Consider the following 19,495-nt stretch of genomic DNA (forward strand, 5'->3'; position numbering starts at 1 on the left):
CATTTTTGACTTCTGCTTCCCACGGAGCTGAAGTTTTCAGAGAACTATCCACAGTGACTCCAAGAACTCTTTCTTGTGTGGTAACAACTAATTTAGATCCCTTCATTATATATGTGTAGTTGGGATTATTTTTTCCAGTGTGCATTATTTTGCACTTATCAATCTTGAATTTCATCTGACATTTTGTTGTCCAGTCATCCACTTTTGTGAGATCTCCCGTAACTCTCCTTAGTCAGCTTTGGATTTAACTATCTTGAATAATTTTGTATCATCTGCAAACTTTCCTACTTCACTGTATCTTTTAAACAGGACCTTCCCTGTTATCCCATGTCTTCTTAGTTTCTTCCAGAGCCCTTGCTAAGGGATCTTCTCAAAGGCTTTCTAAAAATCCAAGTACACTATATCACCTAGTCGACAACCTCAAAGAATTCTAATAGCTTGGTGAGGCATGACTTCCCTTTACAAAAGCCATGCTGACTTTTCCCCAACAAATCATGTTTGTGTCTCTCAAGTTTCTCTCTGATGTTAGGTTCAAGTAAACTCAGAATCTCATAATGAAACTCAGTGAAAATGGCTACATTTAATTTGATTTATTGTCAAAATCATGTGGAACCCTGAATTTCATGTGATCTCATTATGAAACCATAAATGAGGCCAGATGCGCTTAGCTATGCATTCCAGAGTCACTCAAAAGGTTTGGAAAACGTTGGGATTTTGGCCTGCATTTGAAGTTTTTAATGAGACCTGTTATGAGGCAAAACATGTAGTTTCAATGTAATCATTTTGCACCTCTGTAATCAGCTGTACTTCCCCTGAGGAAATCTCTTTGTAGGCAGCAAATTGTACATGAGTGAGAAAATGAAGCAGGTCATATTTGCAACAAGAAAAGGAATACCAAATGCATGTGTGGTGGTATGCCCAATCTCTGAGCACCAATTACTGTGACTGCATACGCAAAATGGGTAATTGTGTATGCAAATGTGACTAATTAACCATGTATATGCCCAGCTACTAGGTTTCCATGTGAAGTCATGGCAATTGTATGTGCAGATTAAACATACAATTGTACTTTAATGTCACGTGTCTACATTTGGAAACCTGTCCCAGTATTTGTAGTGGCCGAAACAGCAAAGGTAAAGTTGTATAGTAAGTTGAAGTTTGTGTTCTTTCATCATTCCTTTTCTGTCGTGACTCAGCTTGTCACCTGTGATGATCAACGTTTCATGTTTGTCAAGATGCAGTACAGTACTTTGTGTTGCAGCACATTGTGCCATATCTTGTGGCGTAACCTATGATAAGAAGCTCTCTGCTTCTTCAGTGGGGAAATCCCCTTGTGCTATGCTATACATGTTTGCCATAACATATTTCCTTGTGATACAATGTATCAAAATCTTCTGAAGCCTGTCACAGAGAATTTGTAATAGGAAATCCTTAACAATTATCCATGGTTAATTAGTGACATAGAACATGAATGAGCAACCATCTACCCACCGTCCTTTTGTGCTACCTGAATTAAACAATTTAGAGTTTCATGAGACTTGATTATTCAGTGCTTTGTTTATTCAGACATGTAGATATTCAAAAGATGCACAATCATCATCATCATTTACTCATCATCCCATTCTGTTTCATATAATAATATTTAGCTTTTATAAAATGGCTTTCATCCAAAGATCTAAAAGTACTTTACAGAGAAAGGTAAGTATCTTCATCCACATTTTTCAGATGGGGAAATTGAGTTACAGAAAGGTGAACTGAGTTGTCCAAGGGGACATAGCAAGTTAGGGGCAGAACTGGGAACAGAGTCCAAATCTCCTAACCCCAAATCCAACATGCTATCCAGTGGGCCATGCTGTTTCTCAGGAAAAACTTGGGAAAAGAAGCAAGTAACTCAGTATGAGTGATGGCACTGAAATACTGTGTACATTTCAAATAAAGAAGATCTCATATAAGTCTAATTATGGTTTTTTTTTCTTCTTCCCCTCTTTTGGACATTTTCTTCATCTGACTGCCCATCAATGTTTAGAAGAAATGCATATTCCTACTCCTATTACTTGTAAGTACCTAGCTGGAGATGACTTTTCTTGAGCATGCTCATTATAGTGGTACTGAGGGGGTGGGGTGTTGTATGTGGTTTTCTCCTTTATCAGTTGCTTTTTTTTTTTTTACCATTTCACTGATCTTTATTCTGCAAACAGCCTGCATTTTTATTTCTTCATTTTCATACTATTTTTTTCATTGTTTCACGCATTGTACCCACACATGTCTCTTCAGAACAAGTAAGTATTCACAGAAGTGTCAGTGTACAATTACAACTCTCCAAATGCAGGAGTGCAAGTGGAGAAGATCTACATTGTCTCCTTTTTGATAGTTCAGTCCTCTGTATCCAGATTCTTGGAAATTCACATCTAAGAACTATTGGTTGGATTTGCTTTGTCTTGGGCACAAACTACTTTAAAATATAATCAATTTCCCACCTGGCCTACCCTGGTCTTTGTATACATTTCTGATTTAGGGTACCAGGGCCAGACTTTAACTCAGAAAATATTCCAATCTTAAGCCAGACCTGTAACATGCTGGGTTTCAGTCGAGATCATTTGATGTTTACATGGTTCAGAGTTTTAATCCAAACTTGCTGCCCAGCCCCAGCAACTACAGTACACATTGAAGTCAGTTTTTAATGCTAGTGAAAATGGTTCATGCACAGGTGCCATACATCCAGGGCATGCCTGTGTGGCAGTTATTGCGTATGCCAAAGGAGTCTCACTTACACAAACTATTTGCCTTCTTTGACTTCAGGGAGAGTTAGTTTCTTTGATAGATGAGCTGAATTTGACCCCCCAGGAGCTATATTCTGCTCTTGGATATTTAGGTGTAAATCCAGAGTAACGACATAGATTTTAGAGCTAATTCAGATGCACACAGGTGTAACTGAGAATAGAATTTGATCCAAAGCACTGAGAATTATGGACATAAATTAAAGTGGGATGGAGGCTGCTTTATCTTACAACTTCCAGCTAGTTTTAGTCCTTGCTACAGCCCCTCCTCCTCACCAGGTAAGTTACTCACTTAGCACACCTTTGGAATGTCAGAAAAGCTCAGGTTGCCTTATTTTGCTGCTTTCACCTATTTATACCCAATTTATGATCAACAGTCTATGAATTTGGCCCATGGTCTTCTTTGAAAACTGTACCCTCTTACTCCAGACTACATATGACAGAAATTTGTCCATTTCATAAACTGAGTTTTACATATTCAGAAATCTGTGGGCCTAACTCTAGGCTCTCCTATGACTTTTTTCATGGCTGGTCCATAATGTTGGTTTAAACAGCCAATTGAAGATTACTTCACCACAGGAACAGTGTGGGGGTGACAACACAATCTCTTTGCCATCCTTTCACAACCTCTGAAAAAGGGACATGTCAGGGGTGTTTTCAGAAACGGGACGTTTCAAGAACAGCTTCTGGAACAGCCCCTTGGGCCCATGGTAGCTGGCACAATTTAGAGCAACTTCAAGGTTGCCCTAACTTGCAGCAAAGGCAGAAACAGGCATCAGGAAGCCGCAAAGGTGGCTTAGTCCTTGCACCTCCGCTCCCAATTTTCAGCTCCACTAAACAGAGCTTGATGACATCTGAGGATTAAACCTCACATATTAATGTATGGTTGACAGTGTGGCACACAGGAAGTGGGGAGAGAAGTTAGGCTTCTCTCATCCACAACTCAAATCTGAGAACAGTAGGAATGTCTTGAAGCATCATAGACTATCAAGTCAGCATAGACAGCTGTGTATAGCCTTCTTTTGGGGGGCTTCAACCCCCCTGAATTTCACTTTTGGTTCAAAATGAAACTTGGTCAAAACAAGGTCTTGTTGTTGTTAGTCACCATCATTATTTGAACAGTGCAAAGGGCATGGAAGATACTTTATAGAAAAAGGAAAAAGGTGAGCCTTTCTGTGCCTCAAGGCTCATACAGTTAAGTTTTACCTGGTTTCAGATTTCAAGTTAAAGCCACATGAAAGGGTGAGCTTTGCATGGGTACAGAATAGGATCAAAAATCAACCAAGTTTTGCTCAATACTGAGCTCAGCCTCATACAAATCACAACACGTTTTCACAAATTTAGTATGAATTTTGTATCTGGATCCCAAACTGACCAAGTTTCACCTGTTGTGGGGTTTCATTGCCAATATCCTGCACAGCTCTAGTGAGTTGTGCGGGTTCCAAATAATGGCCTTGTTTTGTGAATTTGAAAAAAAGGGTAGCCCCGCTACTGGATAATCCCTAAACTCACTTCCCCGGATATAGAAGCTGTTGTACTGATAGCACTTTCCAGACTCCAGTAAACCAGAGTTAAGCCCTGGGGATCTTCTTTCTTCCAGTAAAATTCTGCAGAATATCTTGGTGCCACAAACATGCACATTTCTCATGGAAATCCATAGCTCCTTTTTAAAGTGAATACAGTTGTTACGGTACATTTTAATTTTTCTTTTTGGCAAAGTATCCAGAAGCATGAAAGCAAGTCTTTGGAGGAATAGGTATGGGCTCCAGGTGGACAAGGACTGCCTGAAAGGACTGCATTTAATTTGACTGACTATTTTACCTCTTGGACAGCTTACAAAGAAAATAGTTTATTTTCAAGTTTAGAGAAAACAAACAATCAACAGCCATAATTTTTTAAAAATGAAACTGGTTCCTAGTCAAGACCTTGTGTGCCAAGTTTTAAACCTGAAGCAAATGTGAACTGGATGAAAACAGGTTTTCAAATAAATCTGCTGACAGATCCTTAAATACAACTGCATTGACTGGGCTTCTGAAACATACATTATTTGTGGTTTCCATTTCTCAAATTCACCTCTGTACTTCTTGGAATAATTCTTTTCTTTTTCTTTTAAATCATTGTTTTAACCCTTCCTCAGCTACTTGCCTGAAGTTTCTTTTCGTTAAGGGCCCAAATCCACAGCCCACCTCATGCTGGGTAGTACTTCCTCACCAGTGTAGTCTCATTGAAGTCACTGAATAACTGCAACTTACTGTGAACTTTTGCAGAATTGGGCCATAAGTGTTGCAATAGCTCTTAAAGTCCAGTCTCTGGCCTTGGATTCTAACAGATCTTATTGCAAACAGCTAAAGCACCTGATTCTGCAAGATGGCCAAATACCTTCTCAATTCCCATTGAAGCCAATGATAGTTGCAGGTACTCATTCCTTTGCAGGAGGAGCTTTACATGTCATGGAATAGGGTCGTAGTGAGCTGGGGGGAAAGAGTAACAATAAGGAGAATCAGAAACGACACATTTTTTAGGTGTCCTCTTTATGCATCTGAACATTATTACTCGTTATCTGTTGAGTGCTGACTCTGTGCTCAAATGGGCACCCTGTGGTAAATTGGGATTTTTGTATGGCAACACCTCATTGAAAGATCAGACAGAAAAAGTTGAGTGGGATACTGTATTGTTCTGAAGGGGAGGCCACCTGAGCTAGTGCTTAAACAGAGGTCTCAAAGCAGGAGACCGGGGTCTGTTCTACATTCCGCTACTCTGGGTGATCTTGGAAGATTCACTTAATTTCTCTGTATCTCAATTTTCCCTTCTGTCAAATAGTTAGTTATTGCAGATGCTTTGAGGTCATTGGACACATTGTGCTCTACGAATGGAAAGCAGTATTAATATGATCTCACCTTTTCGTTAGGGGAAGGGAAAGATAAAGGGTTGTGAACCCCTGCCTCCTGATGATTGAACCACTGAATACATCATTGCTACCCACATGATCCATGCAATATTTCAAAGGAGTTACTCTGGATTTATATTCATATAAATTAGAAGAATTTGTCTCAAGTTTCTTATACCATTGCTAGCTCTGTCACACTGCATATATGTAGTATTTTTTCTGGTCTTGTTAAATATATAATGTACTGTTGTGCTGTTTGTTTTTGAATATATACCATAACATACTGAAGGGTGTCATGTGGCTTAGTTAACATTGCAGTAGAAGCCCTACATTTTTCATTTCTTTACTTTCTACCGTTTTAGCTAAACAGTCTTAATATTGCATTAATATCGGTTTTGCATTTAATACCAGGCACCTGCTTTAATCATTTATTCATCATTCAGTAGTTTTCATTTCACAAACATTCATAAAGGTTTTATTTATACCCAAACTAGTGAAAAGAATAAAGGTGTTGATTTTGTTGTGTCTCCTTTCCAGTGATTGTATGTAGTGTGTTACCTAGGTAAGAGCTGCAGGGTGAAATTTGATTGGCAGTGATGTCAGACTTAATGGGAAGTATTTCTTGTGATAGATGCATGCATGTGATAATATCATCCAGATAGCGTACTTTGTTGTTTTCTGCAGTTAAAGAGAAACTCAGCAGCAGATAAGTAGCTTTCATTTACTCCTGGTTCAGAAAAAGCGCTGAGCACCTTCTGCTGGGGGCTGAGCCCTTTAAACTCCCATTGTAATTTGATATGTAGGGTAATAGTTGCAGTAATTGAGCTAGGAGTGTGGGGGTTTATTTAAAGTCATGATTCCACTGAAGGTGTTAGGATAAATTTTTACCAACAATTTTGAAAATAGCAGTGTTTATGTGCTGAATTTATTTCCAACTTCTGTGGGGCATGTGGAAAGAATTAAAACAGCAATTGCATTTTTGCATGTATTTGTCTATAACACATGCTCCCACACACATGTATCTCCATGGATTCAGGGATCTGCCTGCACAGGCCAAACTGCAGGATCAGAGTCTTCAGAGAGTAAACCGATTTCCCATTAGTTGCAGGAAGACTGAGGTCATGATTATGCCATCCTAATGAGGGTAAATAAAATGTTTTCCCAGTCAACAGGTGCCCTATTTTATTCATTGCATGTTTGTGGGATGTTGGTTTTACACCAGCATTTTGTTCTTTCCAATATTGCTCATGCACTTGACTGTTTTATAAAGTGGATGCCGTTCTGTTTGTAAATACTTTCAGGGAGCCCAGTGACTAAAGAAGTCACTAGGAAATTTGGGCAAGAATCTGATGCAGCATTTGCAAATGACTAATGAATATATTTTTAAAAAAGAGCTAAACCCTGAGATTGTTCTGACTTAGGGCTACATTCTGCCGCCCTTCCTCATGTTGAGTAGTTGAGTAACACTTTATTGTAAGAGTAAAGGTGGCAGAATTGGGCCTGCAGTTTTTATGCAGTCTTTACTCAGGAAAATTCCCAGTCGTATTATTTCACATTTATATTGTGGTAGCACCTAAAGCCAGCATTGGGGTTGAGGCCCACTGTGGTAAGCACTATGCTGTGTGGACTCTGTGCAAACACATAATAATGACAGTCCCTTCTCTGGGGAACTTATGAGCAAGTGGGAGTTTTGCCTGAGTAAAGACTAAGTGAGCTTTGAGTAATGTAGGACCCCCAAAAGTGCATAATAGAAGAATACTGCATATACAAGAACAACTTCTATATATGCTCTAGGGCAGGTATTATCTCTATTCTGTTTGTACAGCACCTTATACAATAGAGTTCTAGACTCGATTTAGGCCCTGGGTCAATACTGTAATATTATTTTTTGTAAATATTTATAATTTAATAACTGCATTTGTGTAAGTACTGCAATAAATGATGTATGTCCTGCTTATAGTGTAGTGCACACACATATCTATGTTTAATTCACATTATGTGACCTGTTGATGTGTTATCTATTAGACATCAGGACTTTTACATTTCTAATATCCAATGTTTTGCACTTAGGCATTTGGGAGGCAATTTGTTTTTTAGAACGTGTTTTTTTTTTCCCGGTGGCGAGAGGGTTGAGTGTCCTGGATTTACGTGCATAGATTGAGTAGTTAGATGTTGAGTGCAAATCATGTAAACGAGGCATCTATCTACATGTGAAAGTTCTGTTCTTATATGAAGACTCCACCTTTAAGGTGCATAAATAATCCTCCATGCAAAATTGCAGCAAAAACTTAGAGAAGAGTTTGAGGCTTGTAGTAGGTGGTGACCCCTTGAGACCACCTTTTGGGTTGCTTCCCTTCTCTGGTTCTTGCAAAGTCCTACCCCTCCTCAGGGTATGTCTGAGTCTCTCCAAACAAAACAAAAAAAATTCTTTCGCCTCCTCGAGGTCAGGGAGGATCAAAGGAAAAAGAAGGCACTCAGACTCCTGGGCATTCTCTTGGTCACCCTTTTGGGGCCTGTCTTGTCTGTAGGCCTTTTAGGGTCCTGATCAGGGTTGGAGTCCATCTTTAGACCTCCACCACCCCTTTTTTTTAACCTCCATTCTGTGCCTGGTTCGGCAGTCTCTGGGACAGCAGAGTCCATGACTGACTCTCTCTTCATTGATCCCACCTTGCAAACAGTTGTCTTGTGGCAGGCTCTCTTTTTTAAAGCTTCTTTCCTCCAGGCAGAGCAAGCCCTGCAGTTCTGTCTGGTGTGTGTTAGCTGAGCCCAAAAGAGCTCATTCGCTTCCTCCTTAAGAGGGTGAGGGCATGCCTCCTCACAAAGCTCTGCAAAATTGGGATTTGATCCCACAAACATTGATCACTGGGCATGGTGCTTGACTTCAGTGGGGTTACTCATGGTAATAAGCAGAGCGTACCCCTACTTCCATGATCTGGCTTTTAAGCTGGAAATCCTGTGACAAAAATTTTCCTGTGGTATTTCAGCATTTACACTTCTAATCTCCACTAGAAGCTCAAAACGATGGTGAAACCAAACTAACCCCACTTTTCAAATTTCAAAGTTCAGTTTGAGTCTGGATCAAGACTAACAGGGAAGTTCTCGGTTTACTATAACCATGTTATACCGTTATATATAACCATGTTATATATACTATAACCGTTATACCAAGTTAGACCGTCCCCAGTGTCCATCCATTTTGTTCAGGGCAGATAATTTCATTCTGCCTGGTTGTTCCACCTTTGAGCGTTATTCCTGTCTTGCCTCCCCACCATGTAGAGTGCCCACGCACAAGTTTTGTCCCATATTTTTTAAACAAATCCTCTCTCCTGAACCTGAAAGAGCAGCCTAATAAACTGCCTCTGTGGTTTCTTGTTTTCTTCTTGGCACATTTTCCTTGCACTTAAAAGTAAAGCAGCCATTAATTCCTCCTTATTGACACTTTGACATTTCAATCACTTCATCACATGTTGATTGTATCAGTCTTTTCCTCCAAGTATCTGTCCAGTTATTTTTTTTTCCTTTTTCAGCTGCATAATGCATGAGACAAAAAGCTTCTTCTCAATGCCTAGTGACAGACTGTGCAGTTTGATGCTGGTTACACATTCTCGACAGCCCGCGGTCCAACCGTGATTGACACTAATGCGCTGATAGAATTTCATCTGGATGTTCCAGCGGTTGCGCGGATGGGAAGCTGGTCAGTGAGGAGAGCAGGCGCTCTGTCACTGATAGGACCTGTCAGTGGTTCAGGGAGATCATTTCAAGAGCTCTGTATTTGGAATCAGAGCATTTTCAGATAAACACTTTTACAGTTGCAAAGACATCTCGACATGTTGGCAGATAAATCACTACCCAGCTGTTGGTTAAGTTACATCCCTCACACTTTAGCGTGTGCTAAAATCATTTGATGTTTTGTAATTCTTGTATTCATTGACTTTGGAGGTTAGAGCTAACACTCAAAAGGAGCTTGAGAAATTGGAGAACTGGGCTATAGACAACAAAATGAAATCCAACAGAGACAAATGTAAGGTACTACGCTTCGGGAAGACAAACCAAATGAACAAATACAGAATGGGAGATAACTGGCTTGGCAGCAGCACTCCTGAGAAGGATCTTGGAGTTGTGGTGGATCACATCCTCCACATGAGTCGACAACGCGATGCTGTTGCAAAAAAAGCAAATGCATTAATAGAGGCATAGCGTGTAAGTCACAGGAGGCTCTGGGTAGTCCTCAGCCAGAGAACTGTGTCCAATTTTGGTCACCAACATATAAAAAGAATGTAGAAAAACTGGAAAGGATCCAGAGGTGAGTGACAAAGATGATCAGAGGGATGCAATGCCAGGCCTATGAGCAAAGGCTGAAGGAACAGGGTATCTTTAGTTTGGAAAAGAGGAGATTAATGGGGGACATGACAGCAGTCCTCAAATACTTGAAAGGCTGCCATAAAAAATGGAGAAAAATTGTTTTCTCTTGCCACAGAGGGCAGGACAAGAGGCAATGGGTTCATGCTACAGCAGAGCAAATTTAGATTAAATCTCAGGAAAAACTTCCTAACTGTAAGAACAGTAGGACAATGGAACAAATTGCCTCAGGAAGTCATGGAAGCTCTTTCACTGGAGGTTTTCAAAAGGAGGTTGGGTAGCCATCTGTCTTGGATGCTTTAGACACAACAAATCCTGCATCTTGGCAGAGGGTTAGACTAGATGACCCTTGTGGGCCCCTCTAACCCTATATGATTCTCTTGTTCTAATTGCAGTGATAGTGAGGACTGACTAGGTCTATTCCCGAGCTGCTATTCTGTCCAGACACACAACTGAGAAAGAAGGGGAGGTGGCAACAAGGAGCCCCTCGAAAGCTTAGCTCCAAAATCCTCAAAAGAGAACATCTCTCTCTCCTTCCCCTCTCTTCATTTGTTCTGTGAATTTTGTGCTCTTGATTGGGGGGGGAGGCTATGATCCCCTTGTAAGAGCAATACCCCGCAATACGATGGTAATATGCAATGGGCTTCCTACGAGGAGAGGCTGCCATTTCCTTGTTCTGCTTCTGTGACTTAAGCTAGGTTGGGAACACTAAATATATACCATCCTTTTCTTTCAACTGCTCAAGCCATTGTTTTAGGGCCTTCTGTGTCTCCTACACGACAGTGTAGAATTGCTTTACATAGGGCTTCCATCAGCGTTCCTTGGGGACCCTAGTTTCCTTTCTGCACAGACCATTCAGAAACACTATTGTTCATTCACTGAAAAGGAAAACAAGTTTGCCAGTTCCAACTCTTTGTAGCTTATTGGTCTGTCTCAAAAGACATCTAGCACTGGGACTTCTAGGCAATTATTGCCAGGAATAATTTAATCTGGAATTAATAAGGAATTCTTGCCCTTGTTGACTCACCATTTTTAAGCTTCAATAATGGGAATTGGTAATGGTTCGCCCCAGTAGTCCAGAGTGCTTGTTATTAAAGACTTATGTATTTGGGATTAGTGTTTCCCACTGAGAAATCATCGTTCCTGTTGCCAAACAACTCTCATAGCCACACACTATAATTAGCAAATCCAAAGGATTAACATAACTCCATACTAGGGTTAATAAATCATAAGGTTAATGTTGCTACAGATAGGGTATAGCAGAGTATAGGGTAACATGGTAAATAAAAACAGAGGGTTCACATGCCCACATACTACAATTAGTAAATCCAGCTGTGTGTTAGCATTGACCTATATCACAATAGGCACAGCTTTTAATTTCATTAATTATCAAGATATGAGCTTCCTCATAACAGAGCACTGTATTACTATTTTTCAAGTTACTGTAGAGTGCTTACTGTAAGTGAGAGACTTTACTGAAAGAGCTTGATAGAGCTGGGAAGATAGGCAACCTGGGTTGTTCTGGTTCTGCCACAGGCTTGTTGAGTGACGTTGGGCAAGTCATGCAACCTCTGTGCCTCAGTTTCTCACTTCTATAAAATGAAGATCTATGCATCACACAGGTGCTGTGAGGCTTTATTTTAGTAAGTGCTTTGCCACTGTGCAGATGACCCAACCAGGCATATCATTAAAGTTTGAACCCAGGACCTCTAAATGGAAAAGGCTTGATTCTCTACTGCCTGAGCTAAAGGAGGAAGTATTAGCTTGTAGCCATAGTAGCAAAGTCTTTGATGTGGTCCAACCACTGGAGGAAGACAAACACAGTTTTCCCTTGTGTAATCTAAGAACATACTAAATTGCATTATTCTATGATTGAGCAAAAGTGAAACAAATGATTATGTGATGTACACATTTAAAGAAAGAAAAATATATTTTTTTCTCGCTAAGAGGGAGCGATGCTCTTTGTCTAAAACTAGACCTCAACTGGGGAAAAAATCTGTAAATAAAACCCCCCACATCTTGATTATTTTATTGTATTGAAAGAGTTACAGGGGTCAGATTGAAGTTTTTCACTACAACCAACATTGCCAATGGTTTGTTGTTTTGATTGTACACCACGTGAATAATTACAAAAAAAATCCAAGGAGCTGGCTTGAATTTCACAATCCAAAATTTATTCAAAAGTTTGCATTGACCTTTTTCACATAAATGCAGCTATCCTGGATTGGGCTGCACATATGTCATGAGGGTTATAGTTTCACAGATCTAGGTTTTAATGTCACTCCCATCCTCTCCCTGCACATGAGTTTATTAACTGGTCTACACAGCATAGACTCATGTGAGAGTCTTGAGCATTTGTGATCTCTTAGTGCAGTAAATGCCACTCAAACTTTATTCCCTGTGAAGTAAACACGGCTAATTGAAACATGTAGCAGAAGATATGGTTCTAGGAGTCAAATGAATGCCCACATCTTGAATATTGTGTGCAGATGTGGTTGCCCCATCTCAAAAAAGATATATTGGAATTGGAAAAGGTTCAGAAAAGGGCACCAAAAATTATTAGGGATATGGAACGGCTTCCGTATGAGGAGAGATTAATAAGACTGGGACTTTTCAGCTTGGAAAATAGATGGCTAAGGGGAGATATGATTGAGGTCTATAAAATCATGACTGGTGTGGAGAAAGTAGATAAGGAAGTGTTGTTTACTCCTTCTCATATCACAAGAACTAGGGGTCACCAAATGAAATTAATAGGCAGCAGGTTTAAAAACAAATAAAAGGAAGTATTTCTTCACACAACGCACAGTCAACCTGTGGAACTCCTTGCCAGAGGATGTTGTGAAGGCCAAGATCATAACAGGGTTCAAAAAAGAGCTAGATAAATTCATGGAGGATAGGTCCATCAGTGGCTATTAGCCAGGATGGGCAGGAATGGTGTCCCTAGCCTCTGTTTGCCAGAAGCTGGGAATGAGCGACAGGGGATGGATCACTAGATGATTACCTGTTCTGTTCATTGCCTCTGGGGCACCTGGCACTGGCCACTGTCGGAAGACAGGATACTGGGCTAGATGGACCTTTGGTCTGATCCAGTAGGGCCATTCTTATATTCTTATGGGTTTGTCACTGAGTGTTCAGAGCTGGCGCTAGTTCACTTTATGCCAGTGGCTTGGTCATCTCCTTGGACTTAGAAAAGATACAGACACTATGGTACGATAGACATAGCTGGAGACAGTGATTTTTAAAATGTCTTCTACCTCTCACAGGTCACATTATTTAATGTCTGTCTTGTCCCGAGCCCATTTCAGGTGGGTACTTAAGTCCAGTTCAGGTTCCTTTCCTCACTATTCTACCTGCACAAAGAAACTCCTCCTCTGCCTATTGGACACTAATGTGGACTTCATGTTAAGTCCCACTTTTCAGTGGGGACAGTCAAAGGGAAATTCCAGACTGGATTTAGGTGCCCACCTAATATGGATTCTGGCAACCCCCTGTCCCCATATGGAACTGCACAAACCCCCATTGCCCCATTTTGATGCCTTCTGTTCTTCCTTGAATGACTGACATCAGTTCCAGAGGTGGTATTAGATTGCCCTTGTAACTATATTGTTGGTTTGAGTAAGATCAGTCTCTCCTTTGCTAATGTTTACTATGGGATGTATAGTATGTAGTTTCAAAGGCTTAGGTCTCTGCATTTATCACACTCCCTTCAGCTATTTTAAAGCTGAATCTTTCACTTTCTTGCCCTTTGCAATGAGTCCTGTATGTCAGCCCAAGAAGAAAAGGTAAAAAGGATATTTTTTCTCTTTTGCTTTTATGTTAATGAAAGAAACTGACCATGATTTCTCCCCTCTTCAAAACACCTTAAAGGAAACTAGCGAAGAAGCAGAAGGAGACTCAAAGCAGCACTCAGAGAGAGATGGGTCCCGTTGCTACTTCAGACAAGAACACCACCAAACTCAGTGCAGTTCACAACGAAGAAGCTTTTTCTTCCAGCTGTCAAGATGTTAATGGATTCAGTAAGTTTAACTTGCTTGCAATGGATACCTCCCTTTTTGAGAGCTGTAGATACTTAAAAGGATCTATTTCCATGGACACAAGATGTAAGTATTAGAAATGAAAAGGGTACAGTTAATGGCAGGAGTGCTGCTAGAAAGAGGTCTGACACTCCAATCTGAGATTTCTCTGTGACTGCCCCAAGTTAAATGTCAGACAGGTGGAGAGGACTCCTTCCAACTCTAAATCTACTTGGAAGAATTTACAAGAGATGTTTAAATAATTATATCGCATGATGGATAAGGGGAATGGCTGTTTGGTCTAGTGGAATAATTCTTGCTCATGTTGGGATATTGAGATCAAATCCCCAAATAGACCTCTGAAAGTGAAACAGTTTTTGCTGCACTAAATTGTTATTGGAGAAAGGCTGATCTTGAAGTTAAGGAAAAGAGTTGGGACTAAGGAGGTCTGGGTTTTGCTCTCTTTTCCTCATTCCATTCCTCATAAGTGTGCAGTAAACTTTAGTTAGTTGATGTTAGTAAACCATGCTGAGCCATTTAGATGGAAAGCTCTATATAGATGCAAAGCATGATAAGCGAACACTTTTCAGAAGCAATGGTTGCAGGTGAAACCATAGCATGTCCAAAAACTCTTATTCTTAAATTGGTTTTCAAGTTTTGTGTTAGGAATGTCATTTAAAATCTTTGACCTTTGGCCTATTAGTTTGAATAGGGTCCAATTTGGGTACCAACCAGCCACTGAAACTGTCTGATAATTTTTCAGTAACCTTAGTGCAATGTTTTAGTGGTCTCCCTCTAGTTCTTACAGAACAAGTGACCACATTACCAACAACAACAAAAAGTCTATGTTTGACACTCTTTTTTGCAGTCTCAGACTGAACAGGCCGGAGAGACAATTACTCTTTCACCCACAACTGTGGTCTCTCCAGGTCAGGTCATATTTGCCTGCACTACCACTGTTTGCAATATACCTGCAATAAATAGAGGACTTCAGACTCCAAAGCTGGCAATGCAGTGCTTCTCCAATATTAATATTCACTTGAGTATATGACCTGATTTCTCAAAGAAGATGACTACCTCTATCTTACACTGAAGTCAAAGGGTCCTGATGGAGCTGAGCATCTTTGTAAATCAGGCAAGGAGAGGATATCTTGGTGATAGCCATCTTAGTAAGATGGATAGTAGGGTTGTCAATTGCAGTTAACTGACATGATTAACTCAAAAATTAATCGTGATTTAAAAAATTAATTGTAATTAATTGCAGTTTTAATCACACTGTTAAACAATAGACTACCAATTGAAATTTATTAAATATTATGGATGTTTTTCTACGTTAAATATATATTGTATTCTATGTTGTAGTTGAAATAAAAGTGTATATTTTTATGACAAATATTTGCACTGTAAAAATGATAAACAAAAGAAATAGCATTTTTCAATTCACCTCATACAAGTACCGTAGTGCATTCTCTTTGTTGTGAAAGTGAAACTTACAAATGTAGATTTTTTTTTTAACATAACTGCACTAAAAAACAAAACAATGTAAAATTTCAGAATCTACAAGTCCACCCAGTTCTAATTCTTGTTCGGCCAATCGCTAAGACAAACAAGTTTGTTTACATTTACAGGAGATAATGCTACCCTCTTCTTATTTACAATGTCACCAGAAAGTGAGAACAGGCATTTGCATGGCACTTTTGTAGCTGGCATTGAAAGGTATTCAAGTGCCAGATATGCTAAACATTTGTATGCCCCTTCATGCTTCAGCCATCATTCCAGAGGACATGCTTCCATGCTGATGACGCTCGTGAAAAAATAATGTGTTATTTAAGTTTGTGACTGGACTCCTTGGGGGAGAATTGTATGTCCCCTACTCTGTTTTACCGGCATTCTGCCATACAGTTCATGTTATAGCAGTCTCGGATGATGACCCAGCACATGTTCATTTTAAGAACACATTCACTGTATGTCTGACAAAATGTAAAGAAGGCACCAATGTGAGATTTCTAAAGATAGCTACAGCACTCGACCCAAGGTTTAAGAATCTGAAGTGCCTTCCAAAATCTGAGAGGGATGAGGGGTGGAGCACGCTTTCAGAAGTCTTAAAAGAGCAACACTCCAATGCGGAAACTAGAGAACCCGAACCACCAAAAAAGAAAATCAACTTTGTGCTGGTGGCATCTGACTCAGATGATGAAAATGAACATCCATTGGTCCGCATTTGCTTTGGATTGTTATTGAGCAGAACCCGTCATCAGCATGGACGCATGTCCCCTGGAATGATGGTTGAAGCATGAAGGCTACAACATTGCCATGAGAACGCCTGTTCTCACATTCAGGTGACATTGTAAATAAGAAGCGGGCAGCATTATCTCCTGTAAATGTAAATAAATTTGTTTGAGTGATTGGCTGAACAAGAAATAGGACTGAGTGCACTTGCAGTCTCTAAATTTTACATTGTTTTATTTTTGAATGCAGTTTTTTTGGTACATAATTCTACATTTGTAAGTTAAACGTTCATGGTAAAGAGATTGCACTACAGGACATGTATTAGGTGAATTGGAAAATACAGTTTCTTTTGTTTTTTTACAGTGCAAAACTTGTAATAAAAAACACTGTAAACTATAAAGTATACTTTATTATAATTGAAATCAATTATATTTGAAAATATAGAAAACATCCACAAATATTTAAATAAATGGTCTTCTGTTATTATTTAATCGTGCAATTAATCATGATCAGTTTTTTAAATCGTGTGATTAATCACGATTAATTTTTTAATTGCTAGACAACCCTAATGGATAGTATACAAATATTGGAAATTTACCAGTTTTTAGTGCTCTCCCCTCCGTTGTGAATCGTAAAACCTATTTCTGGCCAGCAAATGAAATATGGTAAGAATTGAGTCTGTAATATGGTCTCATCACTTTTGGGTATTTTGAAAAAAACAATTAAAACTGCAGAATCATTCATCTGTAGAAGTGGCTATAGAGAATGCACTGTGACTAATTTTGCAAAGAGCGTTCTTAAAGATTTTTATCACTTACAATCACTGAATCCTCGACTTGTCTGACATCATTGCAAGTTTAGCCAATACCTATTCTTTGGCACAGTTCCATGTAAATATTGAGCTGGATTTTTTCAGAACCATCAGAAATAATTATCAGTAAGGGTTCATAATCTCTCAACACTCTTTTTCGCCAAGTTCAGAATGCTGAGGCATCCTGGCTGGTTGATACAGACGTAATTTGTGTCCTGTGTAGTTGAGTACCCATGTTAAAATAGGTAATTTATGGTTCTGGCTCGGATAACATGGATGAGAAAAAAAATCCTCCTTTCAAAAATTGACGTAGTAGAAGTTAATACTTAAAGACACCTGTAGAGGCCTGTACTAAATCATGCTATTTTGAAGCAGCACAAATAGGATTATGTTGCCACCCTTCCAATAACTAATAGGTTTCAAAACATTGCATGTCTGAAATTTGAGAGCTTCAGTCTTTTGTACCCACTCTCTCATGCCCCCAAAGACATTTTCCCCCTCTTTTGCCTAACACAAAAAGGAGTGGCTACTAATACTCTATGGTAGGTAGCCACCCAGCTTGTTTGGGTCAGCCCTGCCCAACAGTGTACGTTCAAAATGAAAGGTAGGGGACTTGATTTGCTGAAGAGGAAACAAAAGCTTCCACCCCATAGACTGTGAAGCCGGGGGGCCCCCCAGGGCCCTGGCCCAACATTTTATGGCCTGCCACAGCCCAGATGGAGGCAGGTGATCTGGCAGCAACAGGAAGGGGTGGGACAGGGCAAGGCATTGTTGGGGAAGGGCCTCACCTGCACACTGAAGCAACAGCTGACAGGCCAGAGAGAGAAGACAGGCTAGCTCCACAGGACAGGAGCTGCTGTAGGGTGAGTACAGGCTTGCTGTACAGGCTTGCTATCCAACCCCCTGTGAGCCAAGTACAGGCTTGCTATCCAACCCCCTGTGAGGCAACACCTGACCCCTTCTTGGGGATGGGGCCTCCCAACCCATGGAGACAGCACCCAACCAACCCCGAGGGCAAGAGCTGGCACCCCCCCATATCAGAGCCTTGGGGGGCAGGACCCTTCCCCATGTGGCCCTCCCACTTTAAATGGCACTCCCTTGGTTCACCCACCAATATGTTCCTTCACCTTTTGCCTCTGGGAGGAAGAACATTTCTATGCACAGTTCCACTAATTAAGCATGTAAATGGGTAGTTAGCTTTGCAATTGTCCCATCTGTGCCTGCAAATGTAGGGTTTTGTAGATTTGGGGAATGGTGGAGACAGCTGGGCGAGTGTTTCTGCTCTTTTCTCCTCCTACCTTTAGCCCCAAGTGTCCACCTGAACTTTGCTTTTGCTTTTGTCAGTTTAAACCTGGTCCTTAATATTCTTTTGATGATCATAGAGAAAAAAAAGTCTTAGATTAAATCCATCCCTACCCAACAGCAGGATAGCAACCCACTGGACGTGTCCAATATTAAACTGATACAATACTGTAACTTAGCCAGCTGCGCCTCCACTCCAGCATCTGTGCCGCCACACTCTTTTGCCATTACATAGACGTCACAGTGGATTGTCACAACATATCCTGATGCATTTTCCTTAGCAACCCTGGCATTTCACACAGCAGCAAAGCAGCTACTTGCTTTTTGAATGCAAATTTGTATTCGAGGTGGTGCCACCTGATTCAGCCGAACATAGCCGTGCTCCTCAGCAAAGGTACATTTGGCGTAACTTCATTTCTTGGGCTCATCTTCCATCATTCTGTAGAAATGCACATCTCCCAACACCAAGTCTCAGTGCTCTAGATACAAGTGTTTTTAAAGCTCCCAGATGATACGTAGGAAAGTGGGTTCTACCTTTAAAGTATCAGCTTCATACATGAGCGAGAAAGTGGATTTCCTTAAGTTTATATCTTCTTGGGGTGAAACTTAGCCCTGTGCAGGAGGCCAACATAAGCCCTATGCACTGGTTAGTAGCACATGGTCCCCAAGCGAGGAGACAGGTCAGCTCCACAGGACAGGTGCTGGCCGTCTGGACAGGGCTGAATTTTGCCTTGGACAGGGATGTTTTATGTACCCTTGTTATCAAGAATATTTATGTTTCAGTAAGGTGGACTGGACTGGTGGACTGGAAGAGACAGTGCAGGATCTGATGAAAGAGCAGCAGAAGATGGGCTATTATTAGATTGCTTACTCCTTTTAGTGTTGTTGTTTAACCATACAACCCTTATGTGGGTGTAACCCCTGTTGAAATTAATGGGATGTTTAACTAGGTAAGGGCTTAGAGAATTGACCTGTTTACTCAGCCCCATAGGAGAGCATTAATAAACCTTTGTTGAAAGAAAAAACACAACAGGCTGGGCTGACTGTAGTATTATTCCAGCTGTTCCAGGTTTATATTGGAATAATACAGAGTTGATTCAGGCCATTCATCTTCTAT

General features: G+C 40.4%; 1 protein-coding gene across 5 annotated transcripts in view; it reads left to right on the forward strand.

Moving 5' to 3' along the window:
* Nucleotides 1–19,495, forward strand: part of PTPRT (protein tyrosine phosphatase receptor type T) — a 720,698-nt gene that overhangs the window by 622,275 nt on the left and 78,928 nt on the right. For 2 of the 5 annotated variants that reach the window (XM_074970228.1, XM_074970229.1), the window contains 2 exons: nt 2,027–2,056; nt 13,891–14,039. In XM_074970228.1, the coding sequence (XP_074826329.1) occupies nt 2,027–2,056; nt 13,891–14,039 (179 nt within the window). The remainder of the gene's footprint in view (nt 1–2,026; nt 2,057–13,890; nt 14,040–19,495) is intronic. The other 3 variants (XM_074970230.1, XM_074970232.1, XM_074970231.1) reach the window with 2 other exon arrangements.

The sequence above is a fragment of the Natator depressus genome, chromosome 13, assembly GCF_965152275.1.
Source record: "Natator depressus isolate rNatDep1 chromosome 13, rNatDep2.hap1, whole genome shotgun sequence".
NCBI classification, from domain to species: domain Eukaryota; kingdom Metazoa; phylum Chordata; order Testudines; family Cheloniidae; genus Natator; species Natator depressus.